Raw genomic sequence first — 18,360 nt, 5'->3', positions numbered from 1 at the left:
ATTCACCAAATGACTATAACAGCCAGGGCTGGGCCAGGCCGAAGCCAGGAGCCAGGAGCCAGGAGCTTCTTCTAGATCTCCCACAAGGTTGCAAAGGGCCATCCTCTGCTGCTTTTCCAGGCACAGAAGCAGGGAGCTGGATCGGAAGTGGAGCAGCTGGGACTCAGCGGTTTCTAAGAAAATTCTAAAGGCATAACTTGAGATTATACATTTAGGCAGAACACTATAATTAGAATTGTCCCCGGATTTAAATGTTAATCCTGCTACAACTTTGACTTTCAGAAAATAGCCTTAAATGGACATCTTCACCTAATATTTAACTGACTATAATGGACTCATGCATCCACGTGGGATTGTGAACACTCGAGAGGAAGAATCATGGTTTATTTACCTTTTAATGCTGAGGCCCTAGGACAGAGGCTGAAGTATGAATGCTCAATGCTGAAGTATTATTACAATACAAAAGTGGAAGATTTTAATAGGATTTAATGCTCTTTGGAGGCTTTGGGAGGGCACCAGAAATGAACTGAAAACATACGCATGGCAGGGCTGGGGAACTCCAAGTACCAACTGGAAGGGTGGATGATCTTTAGATGACTATCATTGATTCTTTAGGCTCCTGGCCAAGTTCTACCACAGCTAGTTGAACCAGTTTGAGTGGGAGTTGATACTGCAGATCAGACTTCTGATTCCTGCCTCCCTCCCCACAAAGTGCAAGAAATCCAACTAAATTTGAATTTCAGATTAACAAATAATTTTAGTGACGTCTCCAGTGTTTGATATTATAACTCATTGGTTGTTTATCTGAAATCCAAAGTTCCAATTTTTATGAACTTTTTTGGTGTGTATTTGTTGCATCTGGCAACCCTATCAGAGTGGTGAGCATTAACACGATTCTACTGTGGCACCCATAATGACAAACAAAACGCCACCACGACCCTGGCTTTCTATAGCCTTCTCATCCAAATGTCTCTCCAATGGAAAGCGGGCATGGAGAGCAGATTTCCAGAAAAGAGACGCTGTAACTAGGCAACCAAAATGCGAACCCACCAGACCTTCCGCAACGTCCAAGAGACATGCGCGAGGGCGCGCTGACGTTAACATCCCGCGCTGAAGGGTGGGGCGACAGAGCGTCCTTACCGCACGTGATTCCAGTGCCTTTTTATGATTGGCTGCCTCGGGGGCGCGGCGCTCGGGCGCGGATGCCCTGGATTGGTGCCTCGGCTCCGCCGGGTGGAACTCTGGCTGCAGCCGCGGGAGGTCCGGACACCGGCGGCCATGGGACTTGCCGGTAAGTACGCTCTGGCCTCTCTTCTGTTGCCGCTTCCGGACCGAGCCGTGCTGTCCCTGTGGGAGCGTGGCAAGCGGAGGAGCGGGCGACGCTGACCCGGCTCGTGGCCCTGAAGTCGGGCTGGAGGCTCTCCGAAGTCGAGTGGGGTTGAGGGTGCCTGTGGGCAGCTGCTCTGGAGTCGCGGGTTTCTTGGCTGAAGCGGGTGGGGCCGGGGGCCGGGGGCTCCGGGACTGCGGGCTTCGGCCCCCGCCCACTTTCCGGCTGTTTTCCTCTTCCCCTTGAACCTGGCGCGACCCTGCCTGACCCCGGCGGCGTCGCTGAATGGCCGGGTCGTCCTCTCTTTAGCCCTGTCGCTTCCCAGCCACCTCTCGGAAAGTGAAGGCTGGGCGGTGCCTGGGAGTTCCCCTGGAAGTACCGTCCTGTGGACCCTCAGCCCCCGCCAGGTCTCCCTAAGGCTGCCTCTCACTGCTGGTGCCTGGGACTTTGTGGCCAAGGGGGTGAATTCTACAGTCGCCTCGAATTTGCCACCGAAGTGGCTGGGTGGGGACTTTAGATGGGCCACTCAACTTGTCTGGCTTTTCATTTCTAAAGTGAGGGAGGTACTCGCTAGTTCTTTAAGCCTCTCTTAAGCTTTAAAATCAGATTCTGTGGTTGTGCTATATATTGAGTTTTTACGACATAAGGGTATTAGGAGCGATAACCTGGGTGACGTAGGCAGGTGTGTCACAGAACATCGCAGGTTAATGACAAAATCTTTGGTTCATTACTCACTATTTTTGTTATCGTTCCTCTTTTAAAAACTGGATAGAACTGATCGGGTTTAGATAACAAGCCACAGTAAGACAATGTTAAGATACTTAAAAGTGCAGACTTGAGGTGTTTCAATGTTTGGTAATATGGACTCTTAGTAAATTCAGTTCAACAAACACGGAGTTTTTTTGAGAGTGTATTTAAAACGTAGACGAATTTGTTGGAGAGAATAGGTAAGGCTTAGCACACACAATTAATTTGAATTTTCTGAGTTTGCAGGTGAAATCTGGAACTCTGAGCTTTAGGATGGCTTCCCATTGTATGGTAGAGTTTCTGCAGCCTTGGAAATCTCATTTGTAAAGCTAAGGAATATTTTCCCCAGATCTGCAAGACTCTAGCTTTAAAAGTCTAAGAATCTGTAATGGTACTGACTAGTAAGTGAGCATTTCGCATTGTTATGACTTTAGAGATCCCCTCAGATAAATAGGTCTCGAGATATAGAAAATGGCCCTAGATCCAGCTCATCTCTAGTTTACCTTTATCTTCAGACTCCACACTGAAGGAGGGCTGCGTGTGGAAGAAAGGCCTGTGTTAACAGAAGGAAAGGTGAAGCAAGAAGTAAAAGGAGCAGTTTATTGCCGTCCTTGAATAAGGAAGGAGAAAATGGATTGCCTGCAGCAGGTGCTCTGGATAAGACAGTGTATTTTAGCATAAACTGCAGAACTAGTACTGGGAGGCCTTCAGGAGATTAACTGAATCAGTGACTAAGCTCTAGAGCAGAGGTCAGCAAACTTTTTGTAGAGAGCTGGAGGGTAAATATTTTAGGCTCTGTGGGTCATGTGGCCTCTGTGGCAGCCACTCTACTGGTGTAACACGAAAGTAGCAATTCACATAAATGAATGAGTAAGCCTGTGTTCCTGTAGAACTATTAAAAAATCAGGCAGTGGACCAGTATAGCTAGATTAGAATCCTGGCCCGTTTCAGTTATCCTGTATAATAAATCACTCCAAAGCTTGATGATGCCTTTGTTGTTTTGCATCGTTCTGTCATCTGCTAGGCTCAGCTGGCACTTCTGCTGCTGGTCTTGCCTGCTGTCACTAGGGAGGCTGTGTTAAGTTGGCTAGCTAGCTAGAAACTAGACCCAAGGAAGAACCTAGGGATAGCTGGGCCTCTGACTCTCTGTGTGTAGTCTCAGAGCTCCTGCCCTCCACCTTGTCTACCCACCCCTATCCCTCTAACCTAGTAGCTGGACTTACGTGATAGATTAGGGTATCCAAGAGTGCACAAGTGGAAGCCACAGATGTTTTGCAAGTTGTAAAATATTTGTACATCATTTCCATCCGGTCCTATGGGTTAGACCAGGACCAAATGCAAGAGAGGGGCATGATCACCAATGAAACAGACTGGTACATTGCTACCTCTAAGTAGCTGAGTGATTGTGGATGGGTTCCTTAACCTCTTTAAGTTTTAGACTTTGTATTTGTAAGGTAGAGTTGATGACTTATAGGATTTTGATAAGGCTACAGTAAGATATAGAAAGCCTTTTTTTCAAAAAATTTATTTGTTTATTTATTTATTTGAAAGGCAGAATTACAGAGAGGCAGAGGTAGAGAGAGAGAGGTGTCTTCCATCCACTGGTTCACTCGCCAGATGGCCAGAATGGCCAGAGCTATGCCGACCCAAAGCCAGCAGCCAGGCGCTTCTTCCGGGTCCCCCACATGGGTGCAGGGGCCCAAGGACTCGGGCCGTCCTCTGCTGCTTTCCCAGGCCATAGCAGAGAGCTGGATTAGAAGTGGAGCAGCCAGGACTTGAACCGGTGCCCATATGGGATGCTGGTGCTGCAGGTGGCTGCTTTACTGGCTATACCACAGTGCCGGCCCTGATACAGAAAACTCTTAGCACATAGTACCCGATACATAGAGGCCACTCAATAAGCAGAAGCTGGTAAAGTGATAAAAAAACATAGAGGAGAAATGCATATATGGGTATATTTATGTGTATATGTCTGTATATTTAATTATTTGAAAAGAACTGGTTTGTTAGCATGACAAACTGTCTTGTGCTGTGGTGTAACAGACTTATTCAAAATTATGTGTAGCAGTATTTTTGGAGCAAAATTAAGACATGACCGAATCTAATTTTGCTTTCTGACACATAGTAAGTGATAAGTAAATATTGCTAAATGAGTAAATTGATTATATGCTTTTTTGTTTCTGGGAAGAAAGCTCAAAATTTAACATAAATATGCAAACAGTCTATCAGGATTTGGAATATGGAATGTGTTTTGTCTCTGAGCTGAGATCCTGTTTTGCTCTCTCTTTCAGGTGATAGAGGACATATATCTTAACTGGGTTGCTCTAAGAACTGATGCGTAAACCATCTCAGCATGGCCTGTAGAGGAAGAGGTGGGCCTGGCCAGCCTCCCTCAGCTGCACTCTCCCCCGTTAGCCCTGGAAGTCTTTCCGCCTCTAGAACCAGTGCTCATAACATATGCATGGTGTCTGACTTTTTCTACCCAAATATGGGAGGTGTGGAAAGTCACATTTACCAGCTCTCTCAGTGCCTGATTGAAAGAGGGCACAAGGTCATAGTTGTTACCCATGCGTATGGAACTCGGAAAGGCATCCGTTACCTCACTAATGGCCTCAAAGTCTATTACTTGCCTCTGAAAGTCATGTACAACCAATCTACAGCCACGACCCTCTTTCACAGTCTGCCATTGCTCAGGTACATATTTGTTCGGGAGAGAGTCACGATAATCCATTCACATAGTTCTTTTTCTGCCATGGCCCATGATGCTCTCTTCCACGCCAAGACAATGGGGCTCCAGACAGTCTTCACGGACCATTCCCTTTTTGGATTTGCTGATGTCAGCTCGGTGCTTACAAACAAGCTTCTAACTGTGTCTCTTTGTGACACAAACCACATCATTTGTGTCTCCTTTACTAGTAAGGAAAATACTGTGCTAAGAGCAGCACTGAATCCTGAAATAGTATCCGTCATTCCTAATGCGGTAGATCCTACTGACTTCACTCCAGACCCATTTAGAAGGCATGATAGTATAATAACTGTTATTGTTGTCAGCAGACTTGTTTACAGAAAAGGTAATGAAATGATAGCTATAATTGCGGACTTATTTTTTCTTGTGGAAAGCTGTTGAATACTTGTATATAATGATTGTTTGGCTTTTAATTTTGTCTTATGCTTTTATAACTATTTCTGCATTAAGTGTAGCAAAGAAAGTCTAATGTTGGTGTGTATATGCAAGAAGAGAAATTTTTAGAATGATGGTGAATGCTGCCCCCCCATCTTCGATGTTTTGATGGTTACAAAAACGTAAGACAATGACCTGATTGTGTTTAATCCATCAGGTCTTTTTAAAAGTTAAAATGGCCCTGCATATGTGGTAAGAAGTCAGGAGTAGAGCCCACCACGTGGTGTTTTCTTTCTGATTGCAAATGTAATATCTTTTCATTGCAGAGGTTTTGAAAATCAGAAAAGTGCAAAGCTGAAAACTAAAGTCATCTGTAACTGTGTTATTCCAAGGTGACCCTGATGAATATTTTGATTTCTCACTTCCCTTTTTATGCATACATATGCTCAAAATCAGTGGGTTTGTTTCGTACATTACTGTTTTGTAGGTTGTTTCATTTAATCATAAAAGACATTAATAACATATTGGCAGGTAAGTGCTGAAAAAAAGGCTCTATCCCCTTGTATGATACAGGACAACAAGTTACTTCATATCTCTGCATTTCCGGGTTTTCAGCTGTGTAACTTAGGAACAATGTGTACCTGGTGAGGGCCCACTGATGGCTGAATGGCCTCCGTCACACTGCATGGACATCAGTGGAGTTTGTGGAGGCTTATTTACTAAAAGGCATCTGGTTATTGAGAATATATGAATGGTCTTCTGAATGCTATTTGAAAACTTTTATAATAATACAAAATGTCATCTCAAGTAGGGAATCATTTAAAAAAATTTCAGAACCCCTTAAGTGATTTGAATTTAACTCCAGGTATCATTAATGCACACTGAATTGCCGGTGGTTTGAGATAGGGCTGCAGGCTTCACATATCCAGTCACTAATTTCAGCCACATCCTCTACCATTGCCCTTTTGGTTTTTTAAAGGGAAAGGGGGGTGGGAACCTAAAAGTTGATGCAATAGTGTGCTCCTGGATTTTTAACTTGCTTTCAGTTGTGTGTGGTGGTTTAAAATTCCCCTTACCTGACCAGAACTTTTTTCCTGTGTCTTTATTGAAGTTTTCAAACCATTCAGCTTAATTTTTGTAGAAACTCATTGTCAGTTTATGTGATATTTAATAAAATTACCTAATACGGTGACAGAGACAAGTGGCACCAAATGGATTTGAGAACAGGGGCAAACTGAATCTTGATAAGCACGAAGCTCAATGGTGTGCTAGTGAGTGACCCCCAATCTGGGTAAGAGCCTTGGTCAGAGAGTTTACATTTGGGATGGAAAGCCTTGGTTGACCAAGGAGTCCGTTCAGCGGAGGTTAGGGCAAGGACTTCGACTGAACTGCATTTTCTGAGAAGGCGGTGACGTGCTTCCGTTTAGTCAAGATGTGAATGGACCAGCAAACTGAATTCTGAATCCCTCTTGGAGTACTGATGATACATTTGTTGTATCCTAGAAAATGTGCTCATTTATTTTTTAATCAAATAACACACTTTGTGAGATAGCTAACTAAGAAAGATTATGATGTGCGTGATTGAGGATCAGCAAAATTAACTCCTTATATAAAGTGGTACCTTTCCTTCACCAGTGTGATATTTTAACCAGCTGAGCTAACCACCAAAGATGGTTTGAGCCTTTCCTGTTCTCAGTTCAATACTCAACATGTATTTGTGGATCCCTCACTATGCTGGGCACCCCTGTAAAAAGTATCAAATGAATAGTTGTATTAATAGTCCGTTCCTTATTAACAAACATCACTTTTCAGGAGGTGTTCATTGGACCAGATATCCAAAGCTCACTGGAATGGATTAAGTAAGAGAAAACAAATTCAGATTCTCCTTGCCCAGGTGTCCCGGCTGACTGCTTCCGAGTCCCCATCTCCCCAGCCTTTTGTGCCCTCAGTCAGGGTTCCCAGTGCTCTGTGCTTGTGCACGCACTCCCCGCTTCTTGCTCTAGTGGTAATGACAACTCACATTTGTATTCTGCAGTTGATAAAACCTGTGCATGGTACAGTACCTCACTTGACCCTCCTAACAGCTATAGGGTAGATGTTACCTGCATGTAACAGACAAAGAAATTGAGTCTCAGGGTAAGTAACTTGCCGGGGTTACACAGTAAGTAATACAGATAACAAACACGAGTCCAGATGTTCTTTAGTTAAGGTCTGCCATTCCTCCAGCCCCGGGCTGCCCACTGTTATGCTAGTTGTAGATGAGAAGACTCCTTAAAATGCTGATAGAGTGAGCTTTAAAAGCAATTTGAAACAGGGATTGTCCTTGTCCATGTTGTGTGAATGTGGCAGTTGAAATCCCCTTGGCATGCTCCGTGTGTCAGACTCTTCCTAGACACACCAGAATAATTTTCTTTTTATGGTGGAGTGGGAAACCCTGTATTCTTTGAATACTGAATTTTAATCAGTTCTATTTCTTCTAAGGTGGTTGTCAGGATTAAGTGGCACAGTGCTTGTAAAGACATTGCCTAACATAGTAAGCATTCAGTAATGTTAGCTGTCATTAGCAGTCAGGATTATTGATCTGTGGGGGTGTTTTTATTTGAAGAACAGACTGCATTAGAAAGGGGGAAAGTTGGGAGGGGGAGGCAAGAAAGAACATGAAGGAATTGTAGGAGGCTAAATGTTAAAAGTCCATTAAGCCACTTTGTGGTTTATCTGTAGATTAAATCCAATCTGTAGATTTGGTAATAAGACTCAAAACTAAGATTTTAATGAGAAGCCTCATAAGAAAAATTGCATGTGAATTTATTTTTAGTACATGCAATCATATTTTGAAAATACCAACAACAAAAGCTGTTTATAAAAATGACCACATATATGTATGATTTCTCTTTTAGCATCTGTTTTATAATTGATCTGCCTATTTTGGGGACAATTGATATAAGAAATGCAGTTTGTGTATGTGTATTTTTTAAATTAATAAACTTAGATCTAGATGGATGATTAAACACTTTTAGTTTTGAATATGTATGATTTATAATTATTAATGAACTGAATTCTCAAATGTTCCTATTGCTGTCACTTTGGATAGCCACTAGACTAGTAGGGCATGATTATTGCTTTATATTACCTGAGGTATTTCCATATTATAAGAAAATAGGTTTATTCATTATTAAAGATTTGTTTATTTGACAGGCAGAGCAACAGAGAGACAGATCGATCTTCCATCTGCTGGTCTACTCCCCAGGTGGCCAGAGCTGGGCCAGGCCGAAGCCAGGAGCCAGGAACTCCATCCAGGTCTCCCACGTGGGTGGCAGGGGCCCACACACTTGGGCCACCTTCCTCTGCCTTCCTAGGCACATTGACAGGAAACCGGATTGGAAGCAGAGTAGCTGGGTCTCAAACCTGCCTGCCCTCCAGTGTGGGATGCCAGCATCACAAGTGGCAGTTTAACTTGGTGTGCCGCAATGCCACCCCTATTTATTTATTTAGACAGGCAGAGTTAGACAGTGAAAGAGAGAGACGGAGAGAAAGGTCTTCTTTCCGTTGGTTTACCCCCCAAATGGCCGTTATGGCCGGTGCGCTGCACCAATCCAAAGCCAGGAGCAAGATGCTTCCTCCTGGTCTCCCATGCGAGCGCAGGGCCCAAGCACTTGGGCCATCCTCCACTGCCCTCCCAGGCCACAGCAGAGAGCTGGCCTGGAAGAGGAGCACCCGGGACTAGAACCCGGTGCCCATATGGGATGTCGGCGCCGCAGACGGAAGATTAATCAAGTGAGCCATGGTGCCGGCCCCACCCCTATTTATTTTCTAAAGAAGGAACCAAGGTGTGTCCTCTTAACATACTCTCAGAGTTGTGGTTCGGTTACTTTCATTTAATTCCAGTCAGAAGAAATGTGCTATAGCTGGTTTGGATGGTCTGGTCTTTCACATTTTGCTTATACTGTAGTGTTCATTGCAAAATTCTCTGTACAAACTGTATTTTGAGTAAAGCTGAGGCAAAGGTTAGAGTGTTGCTTAGTCCTTTGCTATGGCAGGAAGTGGGATCATAGAGGGATAGATTTTTTTTTTGACAGGCAGAGTGGACAGTGAGAGAGAGAGAGAGAGAGAGAGAGAGAAAGGTCTTCCTTTTGCCGTTGGTTCACCCTCCAGTGGCCGCCATGGCCGGCGCACTGCGCTGATCCGATGGCAGGAGCCAGGTGCTTCTCCTGGTCTCCCATGGGGTGCAGGGCCCAAGCACTTGGGCCATCCTCCACTGCACTCCCTGGCCACAGCAGAGAGCTGGCCTGGAAGAGGAGCAACCGGGACAGAATCCGGTGCCCTGACCGGGACTAGAACCCGGTGTGCCGGCGCCGCAAGGCGGAGGATTAGCCTAGTGAGCCGCGGCGCTGGCCAGGGATAGATTTTTATAGTGGAAAGAGACCTTGGACCTTAGGTGAATTTGTCAGTTCATTTTATAGAATGGGAGACTGCGTTGACCAAAGGGCTCACAATGTTAACGAGCTGGGCTTCCCTTCAGCTGGGCTGCTCTGGAGCAAGCTCAGGCAGTCTGTAGCCACCTTAAGTGTCCTTTAGAAGCAGGGGTGTGTAAAGAGGCGTTTGTTCAGATGAAACAAAACTGTCCATATTTTGGGTGTGTGGAAGGTAACCATGTGTGTCAAGGTCTGTATCTTCAAGAACTGAAACTCTTAAGAGAGCACTGGCAGTTTGTGAAGAATTCCACCCTCCTGGCGAAGGTTGAAGAGTTAGTTTCTCCACTTGAAGGAGGGTGTAGCTAATACTTTTCAAAGTGATTGGATTCTCAGTAGTTCTGATGATTTTTTTTTAATATCTCCAACATTCAACTTTATATTTTCAGGGACCGATTTGCTTAGTGGTATAATACCTGAACTCTGTCAGAAATATCCAGATTTACATTTCATAATTGGAGGAGAGGGACCAAAGAGAATTATTTTGGAAGAAGTGCGGGAAAGATACCAGCTACATGACAGGTACTGATGGATTGCATGTTGTTTTGGGTGAAGATTATTTAAATTTGGGTTTGCCTATGTCTGCCTTAGGTTTGCTATGTCTCTTACTCATAATTGGTATACGATGTAGCCCAAGGCCTGAATTTCAAAAATTTGGGAAAACCTAGTTAAAGGATTCACAGTTTTTCTTCTTGAGCACAATATTACTTGACTTGGGGGCTGGTTGTTGGAGGCACCATGGAAGGCACAAAAAACCTACCCACTTTGTACATTTGCAGATTTGTTGTGAATTAAATAATGTAACTCAAACCATGTAAATTGCTTTGCGCATACAGGTTCAGACAGATTTTTTCCTCAATATGATAACACATGAGCTGTAATGTGAGTGAAGTATCAATTTTCAAAGGGCCATTCATTTGCTGTTTAGAATTGAGATACTTTAACATTTTGTCATAGAGTGTGTAGTAGTCATGCAAACCAATTTTAAGAGAAGAAGGAATATGATATGTGTGACAAAAGTTAGAAACATGTTAGTCTGAGTTTTAATAGCATTTGAAGTTGTTTCTTTCAGATCAGTGTTTTACGATCCTAATCTTTTGAGATGGAAAACATTATTATTGGCAGGAATGTAAATAGCAGATTTGGCTTCTAAATTAGGTCTCTTACAGCATGATTTTTCACTCCTTTCTTTCTTCCCCTCTCATTTAAAAAATCAGGGTACGTCTTTTGGGAGCCTTAGAACACAAGGATGTTAGAAATGTGTTAGTTCAAGGACATATTTTTCTTAATACCTCCCTTACGGAAGCATTCTGCATGGCGATCGTGGAAGCAGCCAGTTGTGGTTTACAGGTAAAACATTGTTGAGGGCTTGCAACGTTGGGGTTTCTGTATTTGTATTTTGGCAATTAATGTTTGTTGATAATTTTTTTAAAGATTTATGTATTTATTTGAAAGGCAGAGTTACAGAGAGGCAGAGAGAGAGCGAGCTTCCATCTGCTGGTTCACTCCTCAAATGGCTGCAATGGCCAGATCTGGGCCAATCCAAAGCCAGGAGCCTCCTTCGGGTCTCCCACGTGGGTGCAGGGTCCAAGGACTTGGGCCATCCTCTGCTGCTTTCTCAGGCACATTAGCAGGGAGCTGGATCGGAAGTGGAACAGTTGGGACTTGAACCAGCACCCATATGGGATGCCAGCACTGCAGGCAGTAGCTTCACCCACTACACCACAGAGCTGGCCCTGTTGATAATTTTTTTACTTGACTATTTTCCTGAGATAGGATTATGTTGGGTCATGTGTTCTTTTTTTTCTTTTTCAGGTTGTAAGTACCAGGGTTGGTGGAATTCCTGAGGTACTTCCAGAAAGTCTTATTATTTTATGTGAGCCTTCAGTAAAATCCTTGTGCGAAGGTTTGGAAAAAGCTATTTTCCAACTGAGGTCGGGGATGTTGCCAGCTCCAGAAGATATCCACAACATAGTAAAGACTTTCTATACCTGGAGGAATGTGGCAGAGAGAACTGAAAAAGTACGTCATGTGCCGGCACAGTGAACTTGGGATATTCACGTGCATGTTTGCTCTTTCTCTCATACAAGTTTACCATTTCTGCTTTTGCCTAAATTTATGAATTCTCTTTCACAGGAAAAGAAACAAACTGTATTACTTAAGGTACACACGCTAGGCTAAGTTTCTAGTCAAGTCATTGCATTTGATATCTAAAAATGGCATTAAAGCAATCTTAGTCCCCTCATTAAGCTGAGTATAAGATGATGGTCCCAGCAATTAGAGGCAAAACTAGTATTAAAATCTACTCTCAGAGATTTTCTTGAGGCTCTTTATCATTCTACAGCATATAGACCTGTTAACAGATACATGCTTTCCCCATCATAGCAACTGTTTAACTCATAAATATCTAATAAGGCAATTTCCTAAACCTCTGGCTGTACTTGTGCTAACTACTGTGATTTTCTGCAGGAAAAGGAATTTTTGCATCTTTGGGCTGATTGAGAACCTAATAAGTTAGAATTCAAAACATACATGAAAACTTAGAAAAATAATCATAAATAAAAAGCAGCAATTGAGAATTTTTAAAAGGACAGGGACAGGCGATAGATTGACACCGCTAGATAGGAGTATAGTTGTAGGCATGCCTCTTGATTTCGACATAGGGACTTCGTTCGTTCTTCTCGGCTTTGTCCCATAAGTCCTCCCTGTGACCTCCTCTGCCTTATGCCTTGATTCGCCTTCTTAGTATGCAAAAATCATGAACCAGAAAGAAAGCCAAGTGGGACACAGAGAAGGTAGTAGTTTAGTGCTTTGTAGTATCAACGTATTCAGTGGAGTAATGAATTTCTAGCCTAGAATGGATAGCAAGGTAGAGCTGAGGAAAGAATAGCTCTCTTGTAAGGCTTTCTTATTTACTATAAATTTGAGTTTCAGCACATAAGATGAGCCTGTCTTTTGAATATAAGTTCTAAAAATGATCATATGTAATACATTCTCTGTTGAAATATGAGATATTTGAAATAGCCAAACATTATTTACTTGAGAGAAAGGGGAGAGCTCCCAGCTGCTGGGGCCAGTGTGTGAAAGTAGGAGCCCAGGTATCCCAAGTGGATAGCAGGAACCCACCCTCGTCAGCCATCACTGATGGCTCTCAGGCTCTGCCCTGGCAGGAAGCTGGAGTCAGAAGCCGAAGGTGGGAAATAAACCCAATCACTGCCTTATAGGATGTAGGCATCTCAACTGCGAGGCTAAATCCATGCTTTCCAGTCAATTATTTTTGAATGAAGTATCTCTGAGACATGCTGACCTTCTAGAAGGGTTGCTGTAGCTCCGTGCATATGAAGTAGCTGCCTTCTCCTTTGGAAATGGGAGTCTAGCACTGATGACCTGTGAGATTGCATGTCAGGGTTGCCAGGTAGCCTTTGTAGGGCTCATGGCTTCCTGCCTCCTTAACTACTGCCTAGATTCTACTGTGATGCTTGAGGGCAGAAATGGAACTTGGAGTATGATTGACCAGGATAGTTGCCTAGGAGGGTTTTGTTGTGTGATACCTTGCTGATCTCCATCCTGGTTGAGAGCTACAGCTGTGTAAGTTGTGACTTGACCTTCTTGGCTGATGTCATATAAACTTCCAAAGTCTGAGCTGTTGTAGGTAATTAGTTTAGAGGAAAAAGACCCTGGTGGCAGGGTTACAGGAGTTAACCAGGATTTCTTTTTGTAACCACACATTTTCTTTTAGCTATGCTTAAAATAATAGTAAAACATCTGCATTTCTTATGGTTTTATAATCTCTGGTAATTTATAGTATATGTTTAGAAAAAAAGTTAATCCTTGTTAATAGCTCATTGTCATCCCTAACAGTCTCTCCATAGTAATTATTTATATCACTTAAGATAATTAATTAATTGATCTGAAATAAAATTGAACAAGCAGATCAGTTTGTAGTTGCTCTTTGTACTCTGGAACGTTTTGATCCTTTTCAGCTCTTTTTAGTTTAACTGTGTTATTTAGAAAAGTAATCGCAAATTAAATTGACATTCATGCTGTAAACATGCTTTTTCAATTACAGTTTGCCAGTATCAACATATTCTGAAGTTATTGTATTCAAAATGTCCCCAGGGCAGAAGAGCTAGATGAAAATATCCCATACCTTTGAAAGGCCATGGACCTTCAGAACTTGCCACTGCATGTTTTCACTTTCTTGAGTTCATAAGGAAATGATTTTACAGGTCTGATATGAGACTGAGCACAAGTAAAGCTCAAATGTTATTAAAAAACATGAGCACTGGCCCATTAGATGTATTCTTTGTTTTTTAATGTTTCTGAGTTTAATACTCAGGAATGGTTAAAAAGCAAGCTATCTACTACTGAGTCTGAACAGTAAACCTAATTTCATTGGCCAATGTTCAACCTGTACCATCTACAAGAGCTTAGCCCATCTTCCTCACCTTTTATTGGCAGTCCATGAAATGTCTCCATATCCTCGCCAGCCTCACCCAGTTGTTGGAAGAAGAGCCTGTGTCTCCAGAAGCCCCCTAGAGTGTAGCACTCTGGTTGTGTTTGATGTCTGCCCAATGCCAGTGAGAGTTGTTTCAGGCCAGTCGGGGCATCTGAAGAGGCCAGTCCTACCTTAGCAGCACTGAAGTCACTGCTGAACAGAATGGCGCCCCCATAGTGGTGACTGCAGAAGCTGTTGAGACGTCTTAGCACTTTAGAATTCTGACCAGTGGCTTATTCTTGGTATCACGCAGTGTAGGCCAGAGGAAGTGCCCAAGAAGCCTTGGATCAAATGGCAATAATTATTGTGATGAAGTTCCTTACAGGCATCGTTACTATCACAGCAACAAAACTTGAGCAGCTCGATTGCTTTCGTTTCTGAGACATGGCGGGTCAGCGTGGGTTGTCCGTGCCCGTGGGCCGTCTGCTGGGTTAGAGTGCTCATTCTCGGCCTTCTCTCCTTCCAGGTCTATGACCGCGTGGCTGAGGAGGCTGTGTTGCCAATGGACCAACGACTGGACAGGCTCATCTCTCACTGTGGCCCAGTGACAGGCTACATTTTTGCTTTGTTGGCTGTGTTCAACTTTCTCTTCCTTGTTTTGCTGAGATGGATAATTCCAGATTCCATCATTGATGTTGCAGTAGATGCCACTGGGCCAAGGGGCACCTGGACGCATCAGCATCCTCACAGTGAAGACAAGGTTGAGGATAGTGGAAAGTGTAAAACCAGGTAGAAGAGAGCCTGGCTTGTAAGATTTAAATGTTTTGTAATAGTTCTATGAAGATTATATTGAAAATGACCTTGCTTTTTTTTTTGAAAGTTAATTTAGTAAGTTATGCTACCTCTATATCATTCAGTGTTTTATTTTGAGGAAAGATAGAAACTTATGCAATTCCTGAGTGTACAAACTCCTTGCACTTACTTAAAATTTAGGAGAGAAGATTTAACCCACTCAGGTATGACATTTTTCAGATTACTGAAATCCCTCTAGCAGAAATGTTTTAACATTATATTTTGAGAGCTTTGGGTGCTGAAGGGCCAAACGTTTTCTGGGCATTTTTTGGCCAGTTTTTAATGTTATACCGTTAATTTGACACTCACCAAATGTTTACAAATTTTCTTTGGGGAAGTACAACAACTACATAAACTATTTTAAGTCATAGTCATCGACGTTTATTAACATCTCAGTCATGCTCTTACACATTCGTTGGGTCCACTCCATAGGTGTTACATAGAAGTAGCAGGTTTCTTGTAAATTGGTTTGTTAGCTAGCACCATGTTTTGAGCACCTGCTATGTGTAACATGCCAAATTAGGTACTTCCTGCCATTGAAGGGCCAGGGATACGTTCACTCTTTATTATTATTCAAATGGCTTCCTTCATTGTAGTCACAGTTGACACAAAATGATAGAATATCCAACATGCCAAAAATGCTCATGCTAATTCAATGCCAGGAAAAAAAATGCCAGCATACTCCAAGTACTTTATTTTTGTGTTCTAGGTAGAACCTTCACTTTCAGTTGTATCTATGAAGATCCTATTTGCTTTTCAAACACTAGGGACCGATATCACTGTTGATGATCGTGCAGAGAAGCCTTCCCCATTCAGTGCATAATTCAGTCCTCTGTAAATGCCTTCATGTTTCCTGAGCAGAGTGTATGAGGTGTGTCATCTCCAAACCAGCTGCTGCCCTGTCTTTTTGATATGTTACTCCCCTTCACTGTGGCCTAGCTGATGTCTGATACGTATTGTCAGTGTGCACAGGCTTCACTCCCCAGTGTTGTGTTTATAACAGATCGAGCCTGAGAATGTCAGGAACACAGTCCCTGTGTAGGTGGGTGTTAACTGTAATCGTTACCCAGAGCCATGGGTTTTTTTAACCCCAAATTATCCACATGGTGTGTATTTTTAATTTTTCAAACTCTTTAGAATATGTTTTTGTGAAAAAGGGACTGTGAAATCCAAACCATGGGGCACTTGGGTACATTGGAGAGATTCTGTCAGTATTGTGATTCTGTACAGGATTTTTTAAAAAGACATCATTCATAAAACTACTTACTTTTTAAAAAGTATCAATATGCCTATTAACTGGTTGCCACTGTTACAAAAAGAAAATCTGTGTTTTGTTTGTATTAAAACACAAATACGAGAGTGTAATTTTTAAAATCTAGAAGGTTAGAGGTTCTTTTGCTGGAGAAAATTGATCAAACCATTCAGTCTTACTGGGATTTGTATGCATAGAAAGTGACATGTAAATATGAAATAAACAGTGCCAGTATTCATGGTAAAGGGAGAAACTGTAATGTTTGGTTTTATTTATTCTACTAGGCAATTTTTAAAGGTACCTTACTATTTTGTTCTTGTATTTTTGCTTCTTAATTTTTTTCAGAATTGTCATTTAATTCTAAAATTCTCATTTATTGAAGATGAAAATAGAATTTGAAGTTAGTTACGTTTGCATGTAAAATATGAAATGTACAAGTTAAAATTATTTTCCATGTTTTTTAACAAATAGAAGTAAATTTATTTCTCCTGCTTAAATCTTAATTTTCAGATTTTCTGGATACCTTACTTGTAACTTTCAGTATTGCACTGGTCAGTATGTGAAACATTGTTGTACCCTGCTACTTAACATTCATTTAAAAGTGAACTTAACAGTGATGAGGAATTTATGAAAAATACATTGTATTTCTTTTGGTGTTAGAAAAAGTTGCACATGTAAAACTGATTTGTTACAACATGCTACATGTCCAAAAAATAAAGAACTGAATGGCATTTTGACAATTTTTTGAGCTTGTCTTGCTTTATGAACTGAATGTTGTTTACTAGCGGAACAGGATCCTCTTCCTCCCTGTCCTGTCCACTTTTCTTTGTGCAGCTTGATGTGTTGATTGGTTTGTTAGTAAAACAGGAAATGTTGCTCAGGTAATGAATTACTGTCATCTTTTATTTCTAGAATATATTGAAAATATTCTGTCTTACTCACTGGAAAGGCAAGTTCACATGTGTCCTATTTCCTGATCCAAACCCCTTGTTTTTTACTGCACAAGAGCATATGAGACAAGTGAATACATCTACACATGATTGTGGATGTGAACTATATGACTATACTTTGACAAAAGCCCAGCTTTCCCCACCCTTTTGGTTGGAAGCAATGGAAAGCAATCCTCTACAGTCATAGTTTTGAATTTATCTTGCACCAGAAGTTATTTTTGGCAAAGTCTGGCTATCATGGGTCTATATTTACTTTCATAAAGTGTTTTTAAAAACCTCTCTCCATTTCTGCATTCCCAAAAGAATAGAACTAGATGTTAATTGTGTCATTCTGTGGCTGCATTTTTTATGAAGTTATGAAAATTGAAATTCTATAGAGAATTTGATTTGTGTTCTACAGTACCCTGGGGAGTTAATTTTACTTTATCATTTATATTTGGCTATGACTCAAGTGGCTGTCAACTGGAGGGGGACTTCTGATACTGTCTGGAGACATATCTGGTTGTTACAACTGGATGGAGATGGGGCATTTGCGTTAAATGGTGGGTGCAGTTCCTGGTCACAATCAAACATTCCACAATGCTCTGGACAGCCCCCCCCCCCCAACAGAATTATCTGGTCCAAAATACCAGTAGTGCTAAAGCTTAGAAACTCTGATGCTGTCAATTATTTCATCTTCTATAGAACGTTATGAATCAAGCCCCTTATACTATATACCAGTAATCTTTGATGCCCAAATCAAGCATAATGCTCAAGTGTAGTAAATAAGTGCTCAGAAATATTCATCCTTTAAAAAGTTGAGCTGCTCATAGCCAACTTCTCCGGTATGTAATACACAAAGGACAGCCATGTTTTAAATGAGAATTAAAACAAGATTGAAGAACAGTATAATGCAGTATACATCTCTGGCCTGACATGGATGATTGTGTGCTTAGAGTACAACTGAAGATTGATACATGGAAAGAGCTAAAATACATGTATTTTTTTTCATAGCAGCACTTTTTTTTTTAATGAATGCATTTTTACATAGATACAACTTTAGGAATATAGTGGTTCTTTCCCCCATACCCCCCACCCCGCTCCCATCCCACCTCCCATTCTTTCTCCCATCTCCTTCATTACGTGTATTTGTATTTTGGTACATTAGTGTTCTACTAGGTAATCTAAGCTTCGCAAAGTAAACCTTACATTCATATCTCTTCTT

General features: G+C 41.9%; 1 protein-coding gene across 4 annotated transcripts; it reads left to right on the top strand.

Moving 5' to 3' along the window:
- Positions 1-1,100: 1,100 nt before the first annotated feature.
- Positions 1,101-16,946, top strand: PIGA (phosphatidylinositol glycan anchor biosynthesis class A). 4 transcript variants are annotated; one of them, XM_089324797.1, is made up of 8 exons: positions 1,155-1,291; positions 2,321-2,475; positions 2,590-2,722; positions 4,366-5,145; positions 10,054-10,186; positions 10,882-11,014; positions 11,480-11,686; positions 14,629-16,946. In XM_089324797.1, exons 4-8 carry the CDS (start codon positions 4,428-4,430, stop codon positions 14,893-14,895), a joined length of 1,458 nt encoding a protein of 485 aa, XP_089180923.1. In that variant the 5' UTR covers positions 1,155-1,291; positions 2,321-2,475; positions 2,590-2,722; positions 4,366-4,427; the 3' UTR covers positions 14,896-16,946. The 4 variants fall into 4 exon arrangements, with proteins under 4 accessions (XP_008270596.2, XP_089180923.1, XP_008270592.1 ...); XM_008272372.5 differs by lacking the exon at positions 2,321-2,475 and having other exon boundaries at positions 1,158-1,291; XM_008272370.5 differs by lacking the exons at positions 2,321-2,475; positions 2,590-2,722 and having other exon boundaries at positions 1,157-1,291.
- Positions 16,947-18,360: the final 1,414 nt, after the last annotated feature.

This window comes from Oryctolagus cuniculus, chromosome X (assembly GCF_051225735.1).
Source record: "Oryctolagus cuniculus isolate XC-2025 breed Fujian yellow rabbit chromosome X, ASM5122573v1, whole genome shotgun sequence".
NCBI classification, from domain to species: domain Eukaryota; kingdom Metazoa; phylum Chordata; class Mammalia; order Lagomorpha; family Leporidae; genus Oryctolagus; species Oryctolagus cuniculus.
The sequence above is the reverse complement of the archived record's forward strand: the minus strand, read 5'-3'. Positions and strand labels throughout refer to the sequence as shown.